At 38.5% G+C, this 20688-nt stretch overlaps 1 protein-coding gene across 1 annotated transcript; it reads right to left on the bottom strand.

Moving 5' to 3' along the window:
• Positions 1-341: 341 nt before the first annotated feature.
• On the bottom strand, positions 342-840 carry LOC101179509 (60S ribosomal protein L30-like). Its single transcript, XM_004092665.3, has one exon. It carries the CDS (start codon positions 735-737, stop codon positions 390-392), a length of 348 nt encoding a protein of 115 aa, XP_004092713.2. The 5' UTR covers positions 738-840; the 3' UTR covers positions 342-389.
• Between the last annotated feature and the right edge of the window lie 19848 nt (positions 841-20688).

The raw sequence follows: 20688 nt of genomic DNA, 5'->3' as shown, positions 1-20688 counted from the left end.
TCAAAACCATGCTGATTCAGATAATTTCTCTTTCTTCCTTTGTAGAAATTTCTATGCTTTGAAGAAAATTTTAACAGACTATTCCAACTGCAACCCTTTCTTGTTTTATCTTCAATGATCCTCTCAGCTACTCACCCTCCCTCCTCAAAGATTTTGCCAATTATAATCATCTGCACAGATGACCATTCAATACTTTGGCCTCAGTTATTTAGCCTCTTCTACAGTAATTTCACCCTCCAACCCTAACTCAGCCATTCCCATGAACATGCTCCTGAATTTTCATTATCAATAACAGCAACCCGTCCATGCTCTGTTTCAAGTATTCTACTTTCTTTTTTTTGTTTTTTTTTAAAACAAGCAAATTTTATTAAAGGAAAAATTTGCATGGTTTACTTTTCACCAGTCTGTTCTGGCATGCTTCTAATGATGTCGGAGTCACCTGGATCAATGATAGCCAGTGTGCACACTCTGTAGTATTTTCTGCATGCTGTGCCCAGTTCAATATTATTGCCACTGTAGTGATGGACACCAGTTTTAGCCAACATTGCATAGTACTCTATTTCAGATTTCCTCAAAGCTGGGCAGTTGTTGGCGAGAATGACCAATTTCGCTTTGCCTTGTCTGATCATCTTCAGAGTCTGCTTGTACCCCAGGACGTACTTCCCACTTTTCATAACGAGTTGGAGCCTAGAGTTGATCGACTCCAGCGACTTTTTCGTCTTCTTTGTGGCCACCATCTTCCTGCCTTAGGTGCGGGACAGCCCCCAACCAACAGCAGCCGCTAAGACGGCCGGGGAACGAGAAAGGAAAGAGTTCCCACAATGCAAAGCTCTTCACGGCAGAGCCGAAACTAAGTATTCTACTTTCTGATCACCAACTTTTAACCTTTCCTGTTCATTCATTCTAGTACTCCCAATTATACATTTTTTTCAAACCTGCCAGAAACACCAATCCATTGATCCTATCATCCTCTCACTATCCTTTACTCCTCTCAGATTCTTACTCCTTCCTTATCCAACTTAAACTTCAAGGTGTAAGTTTATAATAATTCCTTTGCATACACCTTCTACTCATTTGCTCATCCGCCCCATCCACTGGAGGTTTTCCCAGGAATTATGTTCAATGCAATGCCCATTTTGGGTGTATGCCTGAGCTGATGACGGAAAACACACAACAAGATAGAAGGTCTTACAATTGTGACCACAATCTCAAATAGGCAGTTCTACATATTTTGTAGTCAATTTACATTTTTACTCTCCATGGTAATTGTTTTATACTGAGTTTACTCAAATCTCTAGTAAATCCTTCTAACTTTTAGATTAAGCTAAAGAACTGCTTATTATTTTAATAAAAAAAGTAATCAGAAGAGAACTTTTACCCCATCCCACTGCTAACTACATCTACCAGTCTGCATCTGAAACTGCAAACTCTGCCTATTCTTACAATGGGCATTCTGCTCTATCTAATGCCAACCCGTCCATTTGTACCCGGGATCCCATCCTTTCTTGCCTCTCAAGGACTTTGCTCAAGCAACTCTGTCTCTAGCATCATCACATTTCGGTCACTGTTGAAGCATTCCCATCAGCACACAAAGATGCTGTAATAATTTCAATATTAAAACAAATTCCTTGACCTCACATTTTTCTTCAACGGCCACCTATTTTCTCTGCTTTTCTTTATAGCCACATTCCTTGACAGAATTACCTATACTAATAGTTTCCACTTTATCTGCTATCATTTGTTTATTGAACCTACTCTGACTGACTTTGTGTCTCAATGACTCTGCTAGAATAGTTCTCACCTAGGGCACCAGTGACATCCATACTTCCAAATTCAATGGGCAGTTCTTGGTCCTTGTCTCATTTGACCTTTCAGCATCATTTAACATGGGCAACTATGTTTTTTGTTTATATTTTTATTTTTTTAATTTAACTTTTTTTTTAGGCTGGGCTTGGTGGCTCACACCTGTAATCCCAGCACTTTGGGAGGCAGAGGCAGGTGGATCACCTGAGGTCAGGAGTTCGAGAACAGCCTGGCCAACATGGCGAAACCCCATCTCTACTAAAAATACAAAAATTAGCCAGGCATAGTTGTGCATGCCTGTAGTCCCAGCTACTTGGGAGGCTGAGGCAGGAGAATCACTTGAACCTAGGAGGCGCAGGTTGCAGTGAGCCAAGGTAGTGCCATTGCAATCCAGCTGGGGTGACAGAGTGAGACTCTGTCTCAAAAAAAAGAAAACAAATTTTTTTTTAGAGTCAGGGTCTTGCTCTATTGCCTAAGTTGGAGTGGTGCGCTGACTTTGCCTCCCTAGAAGGTAGGACTACAGTTGTGCATGACCACACCCAGCTGATTAATTTTTTTTTTTGGTAGAGATAAGGGTCGCACTAGGGACTACTGGAGATAGCCACCATGCCTGGCTCTTTCTCTTTTTTGAAAGAGGACACTTCACTCTCCTATTCCCCCTGCCCCAATTTCCTGGTTGCTCTCTTAAACTCTCCTTTATAGTACCCTCTTTCTCTTCATGACCTCTAAATGAAATGCCTCAAGGATCAGTCCTCAGATTTTTCTTTTCTCTGCTTATGTTTTCTAAGTGAACCCATCCAAGCTAATTATTTTAATGCCATCTTTGTGCTGATAACAGGAATTTTTATCTATAGCCCTAACTTCTCTGAGCTATAGTTTTGTATATTCTTCTGTGACCTACTTAACATCTCTACTTGGATTTCTAAAGAGCATCCAAAGCTTAAATGCAATCTAAAACAAAACTCTTAATTGCATGCTATCCCAAAGTGATACCTCCATTGTCCTCCCCATTTTTGTAACAGCATTACCATTCATCCAACTACTAAACAAGACATTCTGAATTCATCTTTGTCTTCTCTCTCGTGTCCCACAGTCAAACTTTCATCAGCAAATACAAATAGCTCTGCACTTAAAGTATATTCTGAACCTCACCACTTCTCAGCCATAATCAAAGGCACCATTATCGCTCTTTGACTACTGCAACAGCTTCTTATCTATTTCTCTGTTTCAACTCTTGCCTTCCTCTCATAGCCTGCTCTCCAATCAGCAATCCGATTCATTCTTCAGAACAAATCATGTGCCTGTTTGTACTCAAAAGTAATCACTTCCCTCTATCCTTTCTTGTTCATTAAACTCTAATCACACTGAATTCCTTGTGTTTCTTGAGCACACTAAACATCCTCTTCTCGCATGGCCTTTGGACTAGCTATTCTCTTTGTCTAGAATAGTTTTTCACCTTATAGTACCTGGTTCTCTGCTTCACTTTCTTCAGGTCTCTGATGGAATATCGCCACTTGAGAGAGGACTTCTTTGAGAGAGGTTGCCAAAAGGAACACTCCAAATCTAATTCTGCTGTCAATGACCTCCAGCCAATCACCATTAGAAGCAAATCTGTAGTCAAACTAAGTTGGGTTTGTTGACTCCTTGTAATAAGGGAGACCATGGAAGTTCCAGTAAGTAAGAGGATTTTAGAAAGAACATATAGGGTTTGGGTTTTTGTTAGGTGATAATGGGAAAGGTTCAAGGAAGCAGGCTTTTCTTTCAAATGACTGTGGTTAGGAAGTAAGAGTAGTTCTATAGTTGGATATCTTGATAATTCTCCTCTAGAAGGCAGTAAGAATGGAGAAAATGAAAATTTTAATGGGTTAAAAAAAGCAACAATCACTCATATAACCAGGATAGGGGAATATTTGGTTATTTTTATGGTTTGGACATGGTCTTCTTTTTGTCTGTGTTCAGACATGAATATGGAATAGTCTTATTTTTGAATATGGAATAGTCTTGCTCCCTTATGGTACTGAGTCATCTGTCAGATATTGGTATTCTGAGAAGCTGTTTAATAGGAGATCATCAAGTCCTAACTATGAGTGCTGGACTAGCTCCTAGCCACACCAAGGCCTACGTGATAGTGCCAGGCCATTTTCTAGTTATCAGGGTAGCTTTTCTCTTTCATAGTCCTCTCTTTTGGCTGAAAGCAGACTAGGTCAGGCCACAGGACATTAATCTATAATATCCATACAGTGTTTTCATCATTGTCAAAATTATGTTGGTTAGGAGGTTGTCTAGAGAATGTTGTCTGTAGTTGGACTAGGATTGGTCTCTCCTGTTCTTTTTGTTGCATAACAAATTGTTGAATCCTTTGACATGACAATAAATTTGAGGTAGAATTTAAGAATATGGAAAGTGTACATTAGCTATATTAACTGCAGTGCAGGCAGTTACCAGTAACACAATGATTATTAGTTCTTTTTTTTTTTTATTATACTTTAAGTTCTGGGATACATGTGCAGAACATGCAGGTTTGTTACATAGGTATACAGGTGCCATGGTGATTTGGTGCACCCATCAACCAGTCATCTACATTAGGTATTTCCCCTAATGCTATCCCTCCCCTAGACCCCCAACCCCTGAGAGGCCCTGGTGTGTGATGTTCCCCTCCCTGTGTCCATGTGTTTTCATTGTTCCACTCCCACTTATGAGTGAGAACATGCAGTGTTTGGTTTCTGTTCCTGTGTTAGTTTGCTGAGAATGATAGTTTCCAGCTTCATCCATGTCCCTGCAAAGGACATGAACTCATCCTTTTTTATGGCTGCATAGTATTCCATGGTGTATATGTACCACGTTTTCCTTATCCAGTTTATCACTGATGGGCATTTGGGTTGGTTCCAGGTCTTTGCTATTGTGAACAGTGCTGCAATAAACATATGTGTGCATGTGTCTTTATAGTAGAATGATTTATAATCCTTTGGGTATATACCCAGTAATGGGATTGCTGGGTCAAATGGTATTTCTGGTTCTAGATCCTTGACTAATTGCCACACTGTCTTCCACAATGGTTGAACTAATTTACACTCCCACCAACACAGTAAAAGCATTTCTGTTTCTCCACATCCTCTCCAGCATCTGTTGTTTCCTGACTTTTTAATGGTTGTCATTCTAACTGGTGTGAATGGTATCTCATTTTAGTTTTGATTTGCATTTCTCTAATGACCAGTGATGATGAGGTTTTTTTCATATGTTTCTTGGCTGCATAAATGTCTTCTTTTGAGAAGTGTCTGTTCATATCGTTTGCCTGCTTTTTGATGGGGTTGTTTGTTTTTTTTTCTTGTAAATTTGTTGAAGTTCTTTGTAGATTTATTAGCGCTTTGTCAGATAGATAGATTGCAAAAATTTTCTCCCATTCTGTGGGTTGCCTGTTCACTCTGATGATAGTTTCTTTAGCGGTGCAGAAGCTCTTTAGTTTAATTAGATCCCATTTGTCAATTTTGGCTTTTCTTGCCATTGCTTTTGGTGATTTAGACATGAAGTCTTTGCCCATGCCTGTGTCTTGAATGGTATTGCCTAGGTTTTCTTCTACGGTTTTTATGTTTTTAGGTCTTATGTTTAAGTCTTTAATCCAACTTGAGTTAATTTTTGTATAACGTGTAAGGAAGGGGTCCAATTTTACTTTTCTGTATATGGCTAGCCAGTTTTCCCAACATTTATTAAATAGGGAGTCCTTTCCCCATTGCTTGCTTTTGTTAGGTTTGTTAAAGATCAGATGGTTGTAGATGTGTGGTGTTATTTCTGAGGCCTCTGTTCTGTTCCATTGATCTATATATCTGTTTTGGTGCCAGTACCATGCTGTTTTGGTTACTGTAGCCTTGTAGTACAATTTGAAGTCAGGTAGCATGATGCCTCCAGCTTTGTTCTTTTTGCTTAGGATTGTCTTGGCTATAGGGGTTCTTTTTTTTGGTTCCATATGAAATTAATGTAGTTTTTTCTAATTCTGTGAAGAAAGTCAATGGTAGCTTGATGGGGATAGCATTGAATCTATATATTACTTTGAGCAGTATGGCCATTTTCACAATATTGATTCTTCCTATCCATGAACATGAAATGTTTTTCCATTTGTTTGTGTCCTCTCTTATTTCCTTGAGCAGTGGTTTGTAGTTCTCCTTGAAGAGGCCCTTCACATCCCTTGTAAGTTGTGTTCTTAGTTATTTCATTCTCTTTGTAGCAGTTGTGAGTGGGAGTTCACTCATGATTTGGCTCTCTGTCTATTATTGGTGTACAGGAATGCTTGTGATTTTTGCACTTTGATTTTGTATCCTGAGACTTTGCTGAAGTTGCTTATCAGCTTAAGGAGATTTTGGGCTGAGATGATGGGGTTTTCTAAATATAAAATCATGTCATCTGCAAACAGAGACAATTTGACTTTCTCTTCCTATTTGAATACCCTTTATTTCTTTCTCTTGCCTGATTTCCCTGGCCAGAACTTCCAACACTATGTTGAATATGAGTGGTGAGAGAGGGTATCCCTGTCTTGTGCCGGTTTTCAAAAGGAATGCTTCCAGTTTTTGCCCATTCAGTATGATATTGGCTGTGGATTTGTCATAAATAGCTCTTATTATTTTGAGATACGTCCCATCAATACCTAGTTTATTGAGAGTTTTTAGCATGAAAGGTTGTTGAATTTTATCAAAGGCCTTTTTCTGCATCTATTGAGATAATCATGTGGTTTTTGTCATTGGTTCTGTTTATGTGATGGATTATTTTTATTGATTTGCATATGTTGAATCAGCCTTGCATCCAGATTGCAAATAATCCAGATTTTCTAGTTTATTTGAGTAGAGGTGTTTATAGTATTCTCTGATGGTAGTTTGTATTTCTGTGGGATCAGTGGTGATAGCCCCTTTATCATTTTTTATTGTGTCTATTTGATTGTTCTCTCTTTTCTTATTAGTCTGGCTAGTGGTCCATCTATTTTGCTGATCTTTAAAAAAAAAAAAACAAAACCCAGCTCCTGGATTCATTGATTTTTTTTGAAGGGTTTTTCGTGTCTCTATCTCCTTCAGTTCTGCTCTGATCTTAGTTATTTCATGTTTTCTGCTAGCTTTTGAATTTGTTTGCTCTTGCCTCAGCAATGGCAGATGCCCCTCCCCCCACCAAGCTTGAGCCTCCCTGGTCGACTTCAGACTGCTGTGCTGGCAGCGAGAATTTCAAGCCTGTGGATCTTACCTTGCTGGGCTCCGTGCGGGTGGGATCTGCCAAGCTAGACCACTTGGCTCCCTGGCTTCTGCCCCCTCTTTCCAGGGGAGTGAACAGTTCTGTCTCACTGGTGTTCCAGGCGCCACTGGGGTATGAAAGAAAACTCCTGCTGATAGCTCAGTGTCTGCCCAAATGGCTGCCCAGTTTTGTGCTTGAAACCCAGGGCCCTGGTGGTGTAGGCACCCAAGGAGAATCTCCTGGTCTGCCGGTTGTGAAGATCATGGGAAAAGCCTAGGATCTGGGCACCGTTCCTCACTGCACGGTCCCTCACGGTTTCCCTTGGCTAGGGGAGGGAGTTCTCCGACCCCTTGCGCTTCCTGGGTGACACACCCCACCCTGCTTCAGCTTGCCCTCTGTGGGCTGCCCCCCCTGTCTAACCAGTCCCAAGGAGATGAGCCGGGTACCTCAGCTGGAAATGCAGAAATCACTCGCCTTCTGCTCTGATCTCGCTGGGAGCTGTTCCTATTCGGCCATCTTGCCAGCCACCCTCTCACACACCTGCAACCCCTGGCGGGATGCTGGAGCTGATGCTGGGAGGACTGTGCTCCACTCTGCTCTTGTTCCTGCTTTCATCTCTCCCAGGAAACTACCGGTTATTAGTTCTTATAACAAATCCTGAAGACAGGAACTTTCATGGTCAAACTCAAGCAATAAAACATAACCTAAAGTTTGGCTGATCTTTTCTAGAGGACCAAGTGACTCTTTCTTTTGGCTTAGTCACAGACTGTTTTAATTGATCTGCAATAGTTTTATTGGTGCATCAAGAAATTTTTGCTATAGCATAAAGTTTCTCTGTGTAGTGAACAGGAAATTAAGAGTTATATGCTAATTCCTGAAAACTCTGGCTAATGAATGTAAATCGAAACTGCTTTTTGGGATTCCAGAGCAAAGCTGCATTTTCATAAACAGCAGTGACTTAGAGGGACACATTTTATTGGGAATATAAGTGTTGTCTAATAGGAGAGAGATAATCATTGGTCCCATCTTAAGGTAGGAAGATTTTTAAAATTGAAGTTAAACAGTTCCTGCAAAGTAGCAAGGTCTCTAAAGAGAACAAACTGAATGAGTACTGTAGCAAAGATAGCCCCAATATCAGTGTCTATTTTTGATAGGTTGGGTTTTGTTGTTAGGATTATAATGACCTTAGAGGCAGCATTTTGTTGATATGGTGTCAAAATCAAACTTTTTTTTTTTTTTTTGAGACAGAGTTTTGCTCTTGTTGCCCAGGCTGGAGTGCAATGGCGCAATCTCGACTCACCACAACCTCTGCCTCCCAGGTTCAAGCGATTCTCCTGCCTCAGCCTTCCAAGTAGCTGGGATTACAGGCATGCACCACCACATCAGCTAATTTCGTATTTTTAGTAGAGATGGGGTTTCTCCATGTAGGTCAGCCTGGTCTCGAACTCCTGACCTCAGGTGATCCGCCTGCCTCAGCCTCCTGAAATGTTGGGATTACAGGCGTGAGCCACCACGCCTGGCCCAAAATCCAATTTTTATAAGACTGAAATACTGGATTAATTATATTATAAAAGTAAGTACCAGAGCAGATATATATGAGGAAATTTACTTTCTGGAATATTTAAAGGAACAACAATTACATTTTTGTCAGCAGGATTAGGTGGGATATTACAAATCTGGCAGTCAGTTGAAACAGAATAGTAGCTATGGTCTAAGAAAGACATACCTGAATTTTTTTTTTTTTTCCCTAAGTGGTAGAAGACCAAAGGGTGTCAAAATCAGCAGGATAAAGATAGGGAAGATTATCTTGATGCATCTTTTAGTTAGGTAATAAAGGAGGTTAGATTAGTGGCAGATCAAAATGAAAGAAAGAGGGCTGAGAAATCAGAAAATTAATCTTGTTTTGTGGTCTTGGGTGAAAGCTATCCACTTCTGTAGTCATCAGCTTGTGGAGAATTTTTAAGAATCCTTAACTCGGGGTCTTCCAAGTGAATGGATTTCCAGGCTTTGTAAGAAATAGATGTATCTTTTTAGTTAGGAAGCCTAACTCCCATTACTGGTATATACACACCCAAAGAAAAATAAATCATTCTACCAAAGGACACCTGCACTTGCATGTTTATCACAGCATATTCAAAATAGCAAACAGATGGAATCAACCTAGGTTTCCAACAATTGTGTGCTGGATAGAGAAAACGTGGTACGTAGATACAATGGAATACTACATAGCCATAAAATAGCATAAAATTATATCCTTTGCAGCAACAAAGGATGCAGATGGAGACCATTATTTTAAGTGAATTAACACAGAAACAAAAAACCAAATACCCCATGTTCTCACTTATAAGTGGGAGCTAAACCTTGAGTACTCACAGAAGATGAGAACAACAAATACTGGGGAATCCAAAAGTCAGGAGGGAGGAAAGGGGGAAAGGCCTGGAAAAAAACTTCCTATTGGATACTATGTTCACTATCTGAATGATGACATCAGTAGAAGCCCAGACCCCAGCATCATGGAATATACCCTTGTAATAAACCTGCACATGTACCCCTGAATCTAAAATAAAAATAAAAATAAGAAAGCATGACTTCAACGATCAATGCCTTGAAGTTTTACTGTTGTGTCAGTTGTTAATAATCCCTGCCAAGGTTCTTTTCACTGGGGCTCAGGGCAGTTTCTCTCTGATGTATTTTCTAGAAGACTAGATCTCCCTATTTCTGATCAGACAGTGGGCGTTTTGAAAATGTAGTTTGAACCTGTTTGTGTTAAAGCTGGAAGCATCATATGTGTCTCATGTGTTATTTGGTCACATTAACCTGTAGCAGGGCATAATTTAGGTTTAGAAGTAAAATTTTCAAATGAACAGGGTAGCCTGTTATTAGCTCATAAGGAGATCACCTGTGGTTCCCAGAGCTGGTAGATCTCATTATCATCAAGGCTAATAGAAGTCTGAGTATTTTTGAGAGCTATGCTAATTTTAGTTTTAGAATTTCATTAGTTCTTTTTACTTTTCTTGATGTTTGTAGATGATAAAGATAGTGAAGTCTTAAGTAAAAGATACAGGTTTACAGAGTTATTTGGTAATAGTAAAAGTGAAATATATGCCCCTATTACTAGAAAGATAAATTGAAATTTCCCATATTAGAGAAAAAGAAATTAAACATTCTGGTCACAACTGGGCCATAGCTCTTTGTCGAGGACAAGCGTCAACTCATCCCAAGAGTAAATAATAACCAGAACATATTTATAGTCCATTGCCGGGGCATTTATATAAAATCCATTCAGAGGTGATCAAAGTGGCCTTGAGCCTTTGGTTCCTATCAGTATCCTACTTTTGCAATCCTCCCAGAATAATCTCATCAGAAGGTAGGGCATGCATAGAAAAGGTCTTTGGCAATATTCCTAACATTATTCCACCATGTTGGTTAAATATTATTGTCAATGCATCTTTATTATTTTGGATAATATTGTGAAGCATTTTTGTTAAATGCACTTTTATTATGGCTATATCCTTAGGTAATATCAAATTGTCTAAAAGCTTATTAATTCTCCTTTCATTTTATAGGGATTCCTAAAGAGATGAGGAAATTTGCTTGTTTTCAAAGCATTTTAAAATAATAGACTAACTCAAAATTATATCTACTGTCAATATAAATGTTTGTTTCTTTACTGTTTTTCCTCTGGCAGGTCCAGGCAAGGGCAATGAATTTGACTATCCAAGCTGATTTAATTTCTGGGAGAAGTTTAATTTTCAAGAGTAAATTCAAGCTCTTGAATTAAAGCTCTTGAGATAGCATAACCTGCTTTGCAATTTTCAGTTTTTAAAAAATAATAAGCTATTATGTAATATTGAATCAAGAATATCCAAGGGAGTCTGTAAGTCTGTGCAAGGTATGAGTTGTTGTCTAATTTAAGTAAGCAGTCATGGGCTTCTCCTTTGGGTCACATAAGGAAGGTGACCGGGGTTAGAGCGTTAAAGTAATAGACAGTGATGTGTAAGTGTTAAAGTAATGGACAGTGACATGTAAAGGCAAAGAAACAATAATTCATAAGAAGTTTGGCTAATAGCTGAGAAGCTTGAGGGATTTTTGTCATTTGCAGGGTCTGTAAAGTGTAAGGAATCACAAAGTTCAGTGTAAATCCTAGAACTAAATTAACGGAAGCTTTTCATTGCTGATACAGGTTTTAGGCAAGGTGATGTATCTTGACTATTGTACCATAAAAAAGACTGAAGTTAGCAATAAACTTTTGAGGATTCCTCTGTATTTGAGTCAGTATTCCTAGTGCTTGTCCAGCCCTCTCATAAACAAAAGGAAAAAGGGGTTTGTGGATTTAGAAAACTGGAAGCAAGTTTTTTTTTTTTTTTTTTTTTTTTTTTTTTTTCAGATAGTTGTCATACCACTCTTTGGGCCTAAATAAAAATATTCTGCCTTTAATTGGAAAAGAAGACTTTTAGACAGAGAAGAACCAATTAGCTGCCTCCTATGAGGAGTCTCTCAGGTGAAACAGGAATAAGACTATAATAATCTCCAATAAGAAAGATAATGGGACTAGAAGCTAAAGTTTTAACATAATTTTTTTTTTTTACTAGTTAGAGGTATTCAAGAATGGAACCATTTCTTCGTTAGAAATGAGAAAGAATAGAGTCGGGCGTGGTGGCTCACGCCTGTAATCCTAGCACTTTGGGAGGCCGAGGCGAGCGGATCACCTGAGGTTGGGAGTTCGAGACCAGCCTGACCAACATGGAGAAACCCCATCTCTACTAAAAATACAAAATTAGCTGGGCATGGTGGCGCATGTCTGTAATCCTAGCTAGTCGGGAGGCTGAGGCAGGAGAATCGCTTGAACCCAGGAGGCGGAGGTTGCAGTGAGCCGATATCGTGCCATTGCACTCCAGCCTGGCAACAAGAGGCAGACTCTGTCTCAAAAAAAAAAAAAAAAAGAAATGAGGAAGACTAGTAAAAATTTCAATCAAAGCCTGGACTATCATTGGTTTGAAATAAGAATTCAAATATTATTTGGATGGCTAGAAGAAATTATTCAGGCTATTTAGACCAAAACATTATATGAGTGCACAAAAGGCTCCAGTTGTAAGGAACAGGTGAATATTCTGAAAAGAAGGACAATTCCTGTGCTTCAAAAGACAATCATGTATATTTATGGTTTTGTTTTGTTATAAACTCAAGAGAAAGAGATGAACAAAAGTGGTGGGTGGCTTTCCAATAGGGTTAAGAGGAAAAGAGGGAACTAGTATTTATTGCATGTTTACAATGTGCCAGTAAAATAAAAGGGAGATGCTAGAATTTTTTTTTTAAATTCCAAATTTCTATACAGCAGTATATAGTTTATCAATAGCAAAGAAAGACAATTTGAAAAAGTAATGGTTATTGTTAAACCTGCTTTATTTTCCACCAAGTCTTGGCAGGATGAGATTCAGGATTAGAACAGAAGGTTTGCCTTGTTCATAAGATACATCTAAATGAAGGCGTGGGAGGGGAGGGCTAGAACTGCATGTTAAGAAGTATATAAGTGTATGGAAACCCATAAAGTTAAGAGTTGAAGTGTATGGGAGTGAATTTCGATGAGATTTCTTTAGAGCAAAATAAACATTTTTCTTAATAAATACTACAGATTGCTTAATCAGAATGACAAAACTGGTAAAGAGGCAAGGCAGTCATGATGGTGTGGTATTAATTTCATAAAGCTATCTGTCGCTTTGGAGGCATGGGCCCCAGTCTTAGAATACCTGAGCTTGAGTTCTAGTATTTGCATTTTATCCTTTTCATTATTGACAAAATGAGAATTAATCATACTTATTTTTTATTCAAAGTAATAAAATGTATGTGAAAAGCCTTTGTAAGATGTAAGACACTATGAAGTGTTTGTTTTGGTAACAATGAAACTATCCAGTAAGTGTCTTATTCTGCTAGGCATGGATATGCATGGGCAACAATGGCTGCCTCCCCAGATTCCAGTCACTCCTCTCTATTGTGTTGCATCATGAAGCTTGAGAGGAATGGATTGATTGATTGGTCCCATTCCCTAACCCATATCTCAATAGAGTCATTGTACTCTAACCCATATCTCAATAGAGTCATTGTACTCTAACCCATATCTCAATAGTCATTGGACTCTAGCCCATATCTCAATAGAGTCATTGAGATATACTGCATTAAGCTTTGCCTGAAGCCCTATTTTCTCTCTGGGCATTCTAGTTTTATGAGCCAATAAATCCCCTTCAGCTCGAGTTGAAATTTTTGTTTCTTGCAACTGAAACAATCTTGATTGATAAAACATTTAATAAATTTTGACTCACTGACAATTTTATTGAAAAGAATGTAGTGGAGACAATGAAGAATACTGTTAATCTGGATTTAATTCTGATTGATAGGAAAGAACTTGTTAATGACATGTATGGTAGGTTAAATGAGGTTCCCCCAAAGACCTTTATATCCTAATATGGGAAACCTTTGAATAGCTGCCTTACATGGCAAAAGGGTCTTTGCAGATGTGATTAGGGTACGGCCTCGAGGTGGAGAGATTATCCTGGAATATCTGGGTGGGCTCAGTGTAATCACAAGTGTCCTTAAAAGTGAAAGAGGAAGCAAGAGAAGCAGAGTGCAGAGGTAAGGGAAATGAGACTGTTGACTGGGGTCCCCAAGCCAAGAGATGTAGGTAGCATCTAGAAGCTGGGAAATTCAAGAAAATAGATTCTCCCCTGGTGCCTTCAAAGAAATGCAGCCATATCGACAACTTGACTTTAGCCTTGTGAGACCCATTTTGGATTTCTGACCTACAGAGCTGTAAGATCATAAATACGTGTTGTTTTAAGCACCTAAATTGGTGGTAATTTGTATAGAAGCAATAGGAAACTAATGTATTATGGAAGTCTCAGAAGCTTGGAGAGAATATGTGTCAACATTATTTTGGAGTTTGCAAAAATTGGGGAGGAACTGCTGGGCATAGCTAGATGTTTCCTGGATATTAGGAAAGTTAATCTAAAAAAATGAGGAAAAAGATAGGTATAATTTCATGGCCAGAAACACTAAAAGATAATATGGATTATCATAGATTTTATTTTTTTGTAACAGGGTCTCACTCTGTTATCTAGATGGGACTGCAGTGGCACTATCATATCTTACTGCAGCCTCAAACTGCTAAGCTCAAGCAACTGCCTTGCTTCAGCCTCCTCAGTAGATGGGACTGTACGAGCACACCACCATGTCTAGCTAATGCTTTTAATTTTAATTTTGTAAAGACGGGGTCTCATTATGTTGCCCAGGTTGGTCTTGAACTCCTGGCCTTAGTCAATCCTCCTGCCTTGCCTTCCAAAGTGATGGGATTACAGGTGTGAGCCACCATTCCCAGTACCCTAGGACTTTTTAAGTGAAATTATGGCAATTTGACAATCTTGTAAAGGAAGAAAAGGCAAAGGTACCTAAAGATATCATATGATTCTATAAACGAGTCTCAGTTAAGAACAAATCTTAAAAGGCAAAAGTGTGTTATGTGCATGTGTACTTGAAGGTTGTCACTGGTAATCAAGAATGTATATATAGGGTTATTTCTTGAAGCTGTGGGAATAAACAAGTTTAAAGCACAGAACGAGCCGAAGCAAAACTTGTTACAAATAAGAGGAGATGGACTTTGGCATAATTTCTTAATTTTGGCTAAGCTCCCACTTCTAAATCAAAGCTTGGTTCCTGATGTGCCCTGCAACAGCAGTGTATCTTGCTGTATTATAAGGACTCAGAGATACTGGTCCCTTCATCTGGTCCAGGGTGACTGAAGTCCTTAGACTGGTTGTATCTATTTGTTTCACAACAGTGTACTGTTAAAATATTATTATTATTTTCTACATGTGTCATGATATATAAAGTTTGAAAAGCATTGTTTCATATCAGGTATAATAATTCTAAAACTGAAAATGGCAAAATAAGCATGATTAATAGAGTTGTAAATCAAAAGAAAAATCTAGTAATGTCTATCCATTTAAAATGGCTCTGTCATCAGGACTAGACGAAATAGACCCCAGAATAGTGGACTCGTTTGCAAAGAAACAGTTTTTTGGTTATCTTTGAAAAGTCCTACAGAACAAGAGAGATGTGAGAAGATTAGATTTGGAAGAATATCTCAAAATTCAAAAAAATTAGAAGTTATAACCACTAAATCACGAATAATTAGGTTGACATCAGTCTTTCCTATATTTCTAGAATGGATACATTGGATAAAGGTTTGTGACTAGTTAGCCAAGAAAGCAGTGACTGCTGGCAAGGAAATAAGAAAACACGTTGGAAAAAAAAGGAGGATGTATGTTTGGAGTCAGGCAGAGCTGGGTTTAAATCTCGTGGTTTGTTAGTCACAGCTTTTTGAAAATAACAGTAGTGTAAGACAGTGGTTCTCAGACTTTAGCATGCATTGGAATCATGTGGAGGACTTGTTAAAACACAAAGTTCTGATTCAGTAGGTCTAATATGGGCCTGGGAATTTGCATTTATAACAAGTTCCGAGCTCATGCTGTTCTAGAGACCACACTTTAAGAACCAATGGTTTAGAACAATTTGGTTAGAATGTAGAATTAGAATATTAATTTTCCCATTGCTTTTGGAAGTCTTTTCTTGGAGGGTGTTTTGGTGTCATTTGCCTTAATTCTAGTGAAAAATGTATATGGTCCTAGCCTATTTGTATAGTCATAAGGCAAAGTCTTACAGTCCAAAGAGAGACATAAATTCTGCTGCTCTATCCCCATCAGTTCACTTCTCCCACATTCGCAAATTCTGAACTTCTAGCAGAGGGAAATCATGATGATGAAGGGTCTGGAAATTAGGCAATGTGAAAAATAATTACAGGAAGACAGATCCTTCCTATGAAAATAAAATAATTAGCGGCACAAAAACATTTTGAGGTTTCTTCTGTAAAAGAGGGATTAGATAAAGGGTCACAAACTCAGATATGTCAGGGGTCAGGCAGGCAATATAAATGAATCAAGAGAACTGGGTAGGGACTATTGCTAACCAGGGAATAAATGCATCTTCTCAAATAAATGGCTACTACTTAGGACACACTAACTACTGCTGTGTGGAAACTGTCCAGCCCAGTGCTGCTAGATCTTGTGCTTTTTCAAAAGGAGGTGGAAATCCTGAGTTGCTTAAAAAATTACCCAGGTTTTAAATTGTTGATTGATTGAAAACATTTAAAATTCATTGTGTGGGGCAGGCAATATACATTTGCAGTCTCAATTTGGCCGTTGACCCTAAAGCTTGCTATCTTGGGGTTACACTTACCCAATGTTAACTCCAGAAGGGAGACCTGGGAGGGAGACTATAACCTAATGTTAAAATAAAAAAATAGCATAGTAATTGAAAGTAGCTTTGGAGTCAAATGTATTTGGGTCTAAGCCCTGATTCCAGCATTTGTTATCAGTGTTACTTTAAGCAAATAACTTAATGCCTTTCAGCTTTAGTTTCCTTATCTATAAGTTGGGTGTAATAATAATGTCTATATCATTGGAGTGGTAATTGGAATTAATAGATAATTAATAGATAATGCACATAAAATATGCCATAGCACATATTAAGGATTCAACAGGGATTAGGTTTGAAAAACTAGAAATGGAAGATGCAGAATAAAGACTTAACTGCCCATTATTGCCCTATCTCTAAAATAAACTGGAGACCATAAGGAAAATGAATGAGAAAGGGAGAAACATCATCTTTTTAAATTAAAAGGCAACACTTTTAAGTGTGAAAATACACTCATTAGAAGAGCTAATGAGTGCATCTGAAATTAGATCAGGGTAAAGGAAGATGCCAGGAGAGGATGACTACATTATAGAGTTTGGACAGAGTCAGCACAGCATAGATTTCTCCATAGGGGCCAATGGTTAGCTGTACTTTGGAACATAATCATGAAAGGCTGTAAGTCTCTGTAACCTACTTGCTACAACAGTGTAACAGAAGAGGCAAGGTTGAATGAGGAAACCTTAAACACACTATCTTTGAACAACACTAACTATGAAGAAGAATCTGTGCATGACAAGCAACTCTACAGCTATTTACCTTTGTTAACCAATGAAGAGAGAAGGTCAAATCACCTTGTAATCTCAGACACAAAATATGTACTATCTAGGGCTTCACTGTGAGCCAGGGAGTATCCTTATTGGCCTAGAACATTCTTCTGAAGGCTTACGCACACTATCTTCCCAAAAATAACTTAATCAAGAAGAAATCACTTAATTTAAAGAGAAATATTATTGAAAAAGCAACAGAGGATTTATATAAAACACTACAATCTGAAAATGAAATAAGAAAACAATTTCATTTACAATAACATACAAAATACTTAGGAGTATATTTAATCAAGGAGGTGTAAAATTTGTACAACACAAACTATAAAACGTTGCTGAAAGAAATTAAAGAAGGCCTCAATAACTGTCAAGACATTCTGTGTTCATGGATTAGAAGACTTAACATTGTTAAAATAGCAAACTACTCCAAATGGTTGACAGACTGAATACAATTTCTACCAAAATCCTAATACCCGTTTTTTTTTTTTCCAGAAATGGAAAAGCTGATTTTAAAATTCACATGGAATTGCAAGGGATCCAGAATGGCCAAAATAATCTTGAAAGAGAAAAATAAGGTGGGAAGACTCACACTTTTATATTTCAAAACTTACTACAAGCTGTGGTAGCAAAGGCATTATGCTAATGGCATAAGGATAGACATACAGATCAATAAAATAGATTGAGCATCCAGAAATAAACCCAATAATAATAATAAGCCCAAGAAATAAGCTCAATAGAATAGATTGAGAGTCCAGTTAATTTTCAACAAAGGTGCCAAGACAGTTCAATGGAGGACAGAATGATCTACTTGACAAATGGTGCTGAGACAACTGGATATCCATATGCAAAAGAATGAAGTTAGGCCTCTATCTCATACCATATGAAAAAATTAACTCAAAGTGGGTCAAGTATCTACATTAAAAGCTAAACTATAAAACTCTTAGAAGAAAACATAGGAGTAAATCTTTATGACCTTGGACTTGCCACTAGATTCTTAGAATTGACTTCTTCAAAATTAATAAATTTGTCTGTAAAAGGACATATCAAGAAAGTAAGAAGAAAATCTAAAGGATGGGAGAAAATATTTATGAATAATTTATCTGATAAGGGTCTAGTATCTAGAATAAAGCACTCTTATAGTCCAACCCCAAATGGACAAACAACCTGATTAAAAATTGGCAAAAGACTTGAATACACATTTTTACAAAGAAGATGTACAAATGGCTGACAAACATATGAAAATATACTCAGCATTTTTAGTCATCAAGGAATTACAAATTATACCACTTCACACTCAACTAGGATGGCTATAATTTAGAAAAAAGGAAAATAAGTGCTGTTGAGAATGTGGAGAAATTGGAAACCTCATCAACTGCTGGTGGAAATGTACAATGGTGTGGCCATTGTGGAAAACAGATTGACTATTCCTCAAAAGATAAATATAGAATTATAATATGATCCAAAAATTCCAATCCTAGATATATAACCAAAAGAATTGAGAAAAGGTATTCTAATAAATTATTATATATGAATGTTTATAGTAGCATTATTCACAACAGCCAAAAGATGGAAACAAGCCAAATGTCCATCAGTGAATGAATAAACAAAATGTGATATAGCTACAAATTATTATTATTCAGCCATAAAAACAAATGAAGTACTGACTGACCTTCAAAAGATTTATGCTAAGTTAAAGAAACCAGGCATAAAATACCACCTGTTGTATGATTTTGTATGATTCTTTTTATATTGAACATCCAGAATAGGTAAATTTGTAGAGTCAGAAAGTAGACTAGTGTTTACCAGGGGATGAGGAGAAGTGGAGAATGACTGTTTAATAGCTATAGAATTTTCTCACAGTTAGTGTTGTTGCAAAGATAGTATGTTTAACCTTACCTGGAGCTCAGACAAATTTAAAGAGCCGAGCGAAATACAGGGGTAGAAGAAGAAGTGGGAAGAGCCCTGTGGGTAATCTCAGTCCCCAGGGAAGCTATTTCTGACTTTGTTCCACAGAGGTCCTTGGGGAGGGCTGCCAGAGGAACTGGAGAAAGACCATAGGGAGGAGGAAACATCCAGCTGAACTTTTTAACAGTTTTGACTGAACTCAAAGTTTCCTGGACAGAACTCAGCGGAGGGGGAAATTGAGAGCGCAGACACAGCACAGAAGCCCAAGCAGGTGGGAAGGTGTGAAGCCTGTAAGCCCTGCTTGCTTTCTGAGTCAGGAGGCTGGTAGCCTGGGGCAAGTTCTCAGCTCTGCTCACCCTCTGCCTGGAAATAAACTTGGTGCTGTAAGGGGGGCACCAAAAGCAGTTGGTGCTGTTGGTGGGGGCACCAAAAGGCTGGGAGTGAGACCAGCCTTTTGGGCTTTGCAGGAGCTGGATTAGGCCAGTAACTGCTGGCTTTCTCCCACTTCCCTGGTGACCTGTATGATTCAGTAGAGGCAGCCATAATGCCCCTGGGAACATAACTTTATTGTCCTCAGAACCACATTCCCATCTCCCACAGCAGCCTTAGCAAAGTCCGCCCAAGGACAGTCTGAGTTCAGACATGCCTAACCCTGCCCCCACCTGATAGTCTTTCTCTACATGCACTGGTAGCTGAAGACAAAGGACATACTCTCTTAGGAGCTGTAGGACCTTGCTCATTGCCTGGTCTTCCCTTTACTACCACAGTGGATGCTCCCTTGAAAACGCCACCTGCTGGCTGGAGGCCAACCAACACAAGACTAGTACAATAAACAAAACTATAACTAAGGACCCTCACAGAGTCCATTTCACCCCCCTGCTACCTCCACTGGAGCAGGTGCTGCTATCCATGGCTGAGACTCCAGAAGATGGTTCACATCACAAGACTCTGTGCAGACACTCCCCGCCCCTGCCCCAAGTACCAGCCCAGAGCCCAGTAGCACCACTGGGTGGTTAGATCCAGAAGAGAAATAATGATCACTACAGTTTGGTTCCCAGGAAGTGACATCCCCATGGGATGGGAGATAACACACATCAAGGGAGCATACCACGGGACAAATAAATCTGAATATCAGCCCTTGAGCTCCAGATCTTCTCCCTGACATAGTCTACCCAAATGAGAAGGAACCAGAAAAACAATTCTGGTAATATGACAAAACAACGTTCTTTAACACCCCCAAAAGATCACACTGGATCACTAGCAATGGATCCAACCAAGATGAAATCTCTGAATTGCCAGAAAAATAATTCAGAAGGCCGATTATTAAGCTAATCAAGGAGGTGCCAGAGAAAGGTGAGGTCCAACTTAGTGAAATAAAAAAAAGATACAAGATATGAAAGAAAAAGTATTCAGTGAAATAGATAACATAAATAAAGAACAGTCACAACTTCTGGAAATGAAAAGGAACACTTAGAGAAATGCAAAATGCACTGGAAAGTCTCAGCAATGGAGTCGAACAGGCAGAGGAAAAAGCTTTGGAGCTCAAAGACAAGGCTTTCAAATTAACACAATCCAATGAAGACAAAGAAAAAAGAATAAAAAAAAAATTAACAAAGCCTCCAAGAAGTCTGGGATTATATTAAATGACCAAACCTAAGAATAATTGGTGTTCGCGGGAAGAAGAGAAATCAAAAGTTTGGAAAAC

Source organism: Nomascus leucogenys, chromosome 22a (genome assembly GCF_006542625.1).
Source record: "Nomascus leucogenys isolate Asia chromosome 22a, Asia_NLE_v1, whole genome shotgun sequence".
Lineage (NCBI taxonomy): Eukaryota > Metazoa > Chordata > Mammalia > Primates > Hylobatidae > Nomascus > Nomascus leucogenys.
The sequence above is the reverse complement of the archived record's forward strand: the minus strand, read 5'-3'. Positions and strand labels throughout refer to the sequence as shown.